This window comes from Hylobates moloch, unplaced genomic scaffold (genome assembly GCF_009828535.3).
Source record: "Hylobates moloch isolate HMO894 unplaced genomic scaffold, HMol_V3 SCAFFOLD_6, whole genome shotgun sequence".
NCBI classification, from domain to species: Eukaryota; Metazoa; Chordata; class Mammalia; order Primates; family Hylobatidae; genus Hylobates; species Hylobates moloch.
Genome location: NW_026652281.1, coordinates 139,164,202 through 139,171,029, shown reverse-complemented (window position 1 = coordinate 139,171,029; position 6,828 = coordinate 139,164,202). Strand labels below are relative to the sequence as shown.

General features: G+C 34.5%; 1 protein-coding gene across 7 annotated transcripts in view; it reads right to left on the bottom strand.

Annotated features, from left to right (window-relative positions):
- GABRG2 (gamma-aminobutyric acid type A receptor subunit gamma2) overlaps nt 1-6,828 on the bottom strand; it is a 140,008-nt gene that overhangs the window by 51,778 nt on the left and 81,402 nt on the right. For all 7 annotated transcript variants that reach the window (XM_058440108.1, XM_058440109.1, XM_032158555.2 and 4 more), the window contains 2 exons: nt 4,539-4,621; nt 1,849-1,986 (listed from right to left, as the gene is read on the bottom strand). In XM_058440108.1, the coding sequence (XP_058296091.1) occupies nt 1,849-1,986; nt 4,539-4,621 (221 nt within the window). The remainder of the gene's footprint in view (nt 1-1,848; nt 1,987-4,538; nt 4,622-6,828) is intronic.

Here is a 6,828-nt window from a genome sequence, read left to right as displayed (position 1 = left end):
GTGTATGTGTGTGTGTGTGTGTGTGTGTGTGTGTGTGTGTGTGTGTTTTCTTTCACTGATGGAAGACTTCCGTTCTAAGGCAATCCTGAACTTTTCCTTTTTGAACCAAATGAAAGATTGTTCTAGGCCGGGCGCGGTGGCTCACGCCTGTAATCCCAGCAGTTTGGGAGGCCGAGGCGGGCAGATCAGGAGGTCAGGAGATCGAGATCATCCTGGCTAACATGGTGAAACCCCGTCTCTACTAAAAAATACAAAAAATTAGCCAGGTTTGGTGGCAGGCGCCTGTAGTCCCAGCTACCGGGGAGGCTGAGGCAGGAGAATGGCATGAACCCTGGAGGCGGAGCTTGCAGCGAGCAGAAATCTCGCCACTACACTCCAGCCTGGGAGACAGAGCAAGACTCCTTCTCAAAAAAAAGATTGTTCTACTAATACTTGATGGTCAGGTTTCTTGTGAATAAGGGAACAGAAGGCCATTTTAAAATAGTATACTCAAGCATTACCATGACCTTCTTTCAGATTCTTTTTTCCGAATAAAAGAGCCTTTATGAGACAGTTGCAAATGCTCAAAACAATGTTACAGCCAGATAATTCTTAGATTTGAAGGATAGTACTTTTGAAAGTAGAATCGAATCATAAATTTCCATCTTTGTGTAAGTCCTTTATTTGCTTCTCTCTATAAAGTAGATGAAGGCCTGATTCCAAATTATTCCACATGCAAAAAATATTTTCTATGAATTCTAGAAAATAATCAGGTGTTTGTGACTAAATCAACAGAAAACAGCTCAACTCTTGGAAATATGCTTCAAATGACATCTTAATAGACGGTAAGCTGAGAACATAATGTTTGTATTTGAAATTCGAACATATGTAAATTAACATAATTTTAAAAGGAGTAGTTGGATTAATCTACATAGAGGATATAAGCAATATTGCTGAGAGTTCAAACTGGCCACCCATGAGAGAGATCTGGTCTGGAAACATATCTAACTTGCTCAACATAGGGTTTTAAATCAATAATTGATACTATTACAAATCATCAGATTTAATATAAAAATATTTACTTTTAGCTTGTCTTAAATCTCAATTCCTGACCATATTATCATGCACATCCGATAATCATAATTAATATTAGTAAGACCTACTATTGACCAAGTGCTCACTATGTGCCAGCTATCATTCTAAGCATTTCATTTCATTTATATTTTGCATACACACTGTCTTCCTGTGATGCAGTTTTTTTTTTTAATGCACGTTAGGCATCTGGAAAAGCTGATCTCAGAGATTCAATACATTTGCCCAATACCTATAGCTTATAACTGATGCAATTGGGATTTGAACCCAGTCCTGTCTGATACTCAAGGCTTGTTCTATTATCCACTGATGGATAAGTTTAAAATATTAAACTACTGAATGGAGAATGGGTCCATATCCACTATGCTTACTTTTCTGCATTTGTAAAAAATTCACTCTTCCTGTGTGAAATGTGGCGATTTCACTACATTATGAAACATACTTTCTAAAAAAGGTACATCTAATAAATATTTTATTTTTTCATAATTGATATTCATTTTACCTTAAATAAATTAGGGAATAATTTACTAATCCAATTTGAATCCAATTTTCCCAAATTGGTAGAATATACTTGTTTATCTATTCTACTTGAATTTCAATTATAATTTTCTCTAGAAAATTAAAACACTTCATATAATTTTCTCTAGAAAATTAAAACACTTCATTTAATTTTCTGATTATCATTCATAGAGGGGTATTGAAAAACCTTCTAATTCATATATACCAAAATTTCAACTCTGGAAGGGTCACTTGAAATTCTTTGCAAGTGCATCTTACCGGAAGTTGTCTTCACTACTTCGGTGGTATTTCTTAGACCAACAAATGAGAATTGATAAAGCCTCCAGGATCTTGTGTCGCCCACTTCAACAGAACTTCGCTTCCATTGATAAACAATTTCTTCACGTGGATAGCCATCTGCCGTGAGATAGGAAAGCTCACATTAAAAATGATTATAAATTAGCATATGTAGCAACCATCTTCTATGAACACAACACTGAGGTAAAGACTGAGAAAGATAGTTACAAAGCTAAATGAGGATCTTGGACCAAAGGGCATTGCAATGAGGACATAAATTACAATGACATTGCATCCTAATGGGAAGTTAGATTCAAAAATCCAAAGGCCAAATTTACTCTTGAAAACAACTTAAATGACATAGAAGGTATACTATATGTGGTTTTATATATGCCGTATGCATACTTTACATCATCTGGAATAGTGCATACCAAGTGACCAGTCTATAATACATAGTAGAAATACAAAGTCTTGTATCACAGTGAAAGGCAGTTAACAGGGCAAGATTTTGAGTCACATAGAAACAGAAAATAATAAGGCAGTACAGACACAAAACTTCTCCAAAGATTGCATTTGAAGTGGAAGATAGTTGGAAAAAATAATCTAAATTATTATATTTCTTTCTCAATTTGTCAGGATTGCATTTTAATATACACAGAAATACACAATTCAAAGCAGTAGTAAGTAGAAATGCTAAGAGGAAGATATCATTGAGCTTGTACTAATAAAACAGAGAGTATTCATTGAGAACATCACATTGGGGAGGTGAGATAAGCAGTGGTTATGAGTACCATTTCCCAGCCATTCTACCCTGGACAAGTGTATGTTTTTCCTCCTAAATTGTTTGTTCCCTCATAGGGAGGATAATAGTACTTATCTCATGGAATTGATGGTCAATGTGTATTTGTCGAATGGATAAACATTATTATGAAGTCAACAGCAGAATTAACTTTTTCAAGAAAATAAATAAAAACCAGAAATCATTTTAACAGTTTGTCTACTAATAATACTAATTATTATGTGATAATAAATAACAATGCCATGTAAAGATTAGTTTGATTATGAACACTGATTGAGTACTTGGAATAAAATCCCACATAGTTCCTCCTTTCTGTTCCTTTTGATGCAGCTTTATCTATTATATGTTGATACCAATTAAAGAGGGAAGAAAAAAATGAAAGAGTCCCTAGAGGGGATGGAGGGGATGGAGAGGGATATGATAGTATGTGATGAAAACTGAGGAAAACAGTGATAATATCAAGCTTGGGCAACATGGCGACGCCCCACCTCTACAAAAAATACAGAAATTAGCTGGATATGGTGGTGGGTGCCTGAAATCCCAGCTACTCTGGAGGCCGAGGTGGGAGGATCACTTGAGCCCCAGGAGCGAAGGCTGTAGTGAGCCGAAATCACACCACTGCACATTCCAGCCTGGGCAACAGAACGAGACCCTGTCCAAAACAAAACAAAACGAAACAACAACAACAACAAAACAATGATGATATGAGGCAAATTTCTGCAGAGAATGGGCTGGTGACTGAATTGTTCTGATAGCAATAAGTGATATTAAATTGTGCTTGGGTTCAGAGGACCATTTTCAACTGGCCACCTGATGGTGGCCACTTGAAAGAAGTAGTCCCACTTGGAATATTAAAAGAAAGGAAGGCGTATCTCTCTAAAGCTCAGGGAAGCTTTAACTTTATAATTAAATATATTTCATTCTTGGATTCAGGAAAACATGAAATAAGTTTTATAATGAGAATTTTTCTAGATAAATATGATGTCCAGTGATATTTTTCCTCTGGTTTCCTCTGGTATTGATGAAGTGATAAACAGGTGATTACTTCTCTGATCATCAACTTTTTTCAAACTGTGATTACTATGACTTGGTGGACTCCCTGGTTGAGAAATTACATTTCTACAAGCATACTGTAAAAATCTATAATCAGATTTTTATTCTGTCCAATATGTACAACTGGCAGACAAAAATGTAAAAGAGGCGATTGACCTTTCATGGATGCTGAACAAATAGTAAGGAAAATGTTTTGGGAAATTTAGGTTTGCTTGGCTTTGGTTCAGGCAGGAAATATTTGTAAAGGTTACTAAAGCATAATCTGTGTTAGATCATCATAGATCCTCTTGCTACATTCTATTATCTATCTGATAAAAATAATAAATGTAAAAATAATGGTTTTATATTTGATCTTATTGTGTGTCAAGTAGTAGTTCACATATATTTTATCAATGAAATAATTGTCCTGTGGGGCAGGCCTTAACTAGCAATGTGCTGCTATAGTCCCTTCCTAGGCCCATAAGAGAGAAAGGAAGAGGATACATAATTAAAGATTGCACCTTTTCTATTGAGTCCTGGGTTGGCTTTACAATCCATTTCAAAAAGAAAAAAAAAAAGGCTCTACACAGCCAATATATTAAAAGTTTGCAACTCAAGGAAACCTATTGTAATTCTTAATAAAATAAGTCCTTCTTTTGCAGGAATCACCCTAATCGAAGCAAGCTGGGATTAAGATGAAAGAGATGGTCAAAATCATGGAAGTCAGTAACATAACTCAATACAACCTTGAAATTCGTTATGCTTCTTTCAATTAATTAACATGGCAATCAGAAAGACTATAGGTGGGGGAGGATACAAATGGAGAAGGAATATTACTTACAACTGGAGAACTCCAAGGGGCAGGAGTGTTCATCCATTGGGAAGTTGTGCAATTGTAATTGGCACTCAGCATCAATTGTCAACCTAAGTAGAAAGATATTAAACATAAGATGGATTTTAGACATAATTTTAAATTGTAAATTGGCGCAATTTTAAATGATTTTTTTTCTAGAGAATATCTCACATTCTGATTGAAAACACAGTGATCCCCAATGAAGAAATCCACCAAGTCCAGGAAAAAGTTACATAAGACTTAATGTAGTCTGTTCATTTTCACAGACCAAGTAATAGCACCTCACTTACCTCAACTATATTTATTGAAAATTTATGATCACTTAAGTTTTTGGTTTTGGTTTTTCTCTTTGCAAATTAATTGCTCACATGAAACTGCTCAGTGAATATATTTAACAGAGCCAACTGTTTTAAGAACTTAAGCTCATTTACTGTTTGCATGTAAATGAATGTTGATAATTCTAAGATCTTACCTGCTAATTAAAGCAGGACCTTCTGTTTGTAAGAACTTGTTAGCTGTTAGCTTTAATTGCTAAAGGTGAGTGTAAAAATACCTGTGTTGCACAGTGGTGTGGCATTAATTCTACACTACACTGTCACTAAATAGGATCTTCCAGAGGATGTCATTAAATAGGATATTATAGAGTAGAAGAATATCTAATGGAAAACAAGAAATGTTAAATGAACATACACAGACATATTTGAAAGATGTTTGCCGGTAAATCTGAATTAGTTTATGTCTTATTAGTTAGTGCTTATTAAAGTATACAGATTTTCTCAGTCTCAAGTCCTGGGCTGGAATTCCAGGAGGGAGAAGATTTGAGTCAGACGTCTTGACCACCTTTGGGTAAGTATGAATATAATCTCAAATTGTAATGGTAATGGGTTGATGATTTTTTAAATTTCATATTTTTAGCTATAATTCTTACATTGTACAGATATTGTTGATGTAATAAAAGTATTATTTTAGGAAAATTTATTTTTAAGAGATTTTCTAATTAGTATAATTTTTAATTGAAAAGAATTAAGAATCTATCATTCTATGATATAACAGAGCACTTACTGATGTTAAAATATATCTAATAATTATTGAGCCCTTAATTAACTATGAAGCACTGGGTAGAATGAATTGTTTCCTCATTTAATAAGTATTATTATGCATTTATTGTACCTGAACTTGTCCAAAGTTGCATAACTAGAGGCACAGTTGAAATTTGGGCCCAGGATTATCTGCCTTCAAAGCTGGAGGTTTTAAACATTGTTACTATATATTTATATGCTCTTCAAAGGGAAGAAGAGTTTTATTCATAAAGAAAGCTACAATTAAATTTGATATTTTATTAGTATTATTACTCCAAATTAAACTGGAATTATTAAAATTGAAAATAATATAATTGCAGATACAACATAGATACAGATTTAAAAGTCTTTGGGCATGCACAAAAACACACAAACACACCCATAGCTCATTTTAGATAGCCAGAACAAAATCATCTCTCTATGTAAACTGGTAACCATTCAAGCTTTGATTGAATCTCCATTAGTGACACTTTTGAGGTGGCTTTCATAATTAACTAATGTAATGATTCCGTAAATTAAGTCCCAAAATGACTACAATGTTATAAGAACAATAAAGACACTTGAGATAGTATGATTGACTTCATATTTCAAAAGCTGGACTGAGCTCTGATTTATCAGGGGAATTTTGTACCCACTAGATTCTACATTCAGGCATTGGCCAGATGCCATGGCTGGCGCCTATAATCCCCAGACTTTGGGAGGCTGAGTTGCGAACTGCTTGAACCTAGGAGTTCAAGACCACATGGGCAACACAGTGAGACTATCTCTACAAAAAAATACAAAAAATTTTTTAGCAGAATGTAGTGGCATGTGCCTGTCGTCCCAGCTACTCGGGAGGCTGAGGTGGGAATATCACTAGAACCTCTGGGAGGTAGAGGTTGCAGTGAGCCCAGATCATGCCACTGCAGTCCAGCCTGGGTGACAGGGTGAGACCCTGTCTCAAAATAAATAAATAAGTAAAAATAAATTCAGTTATTACTATATCTCTAAGTTTATGAAAGCCATGACAAATATAAAATGCCTGGAATGAATTTATTTTGGAATTGTGGCTTTTTCTAATAACTGATATAATTAATAAAGATTTTGGAGCCTATTCAAGTATTATATTTTGTATGTTGAGCAAGCACATTTAACATGAATCATTTGAAGGTAGAAGTTCTCAGATACGAAGATTTAGAATTGCATTATTCTTATTTTGA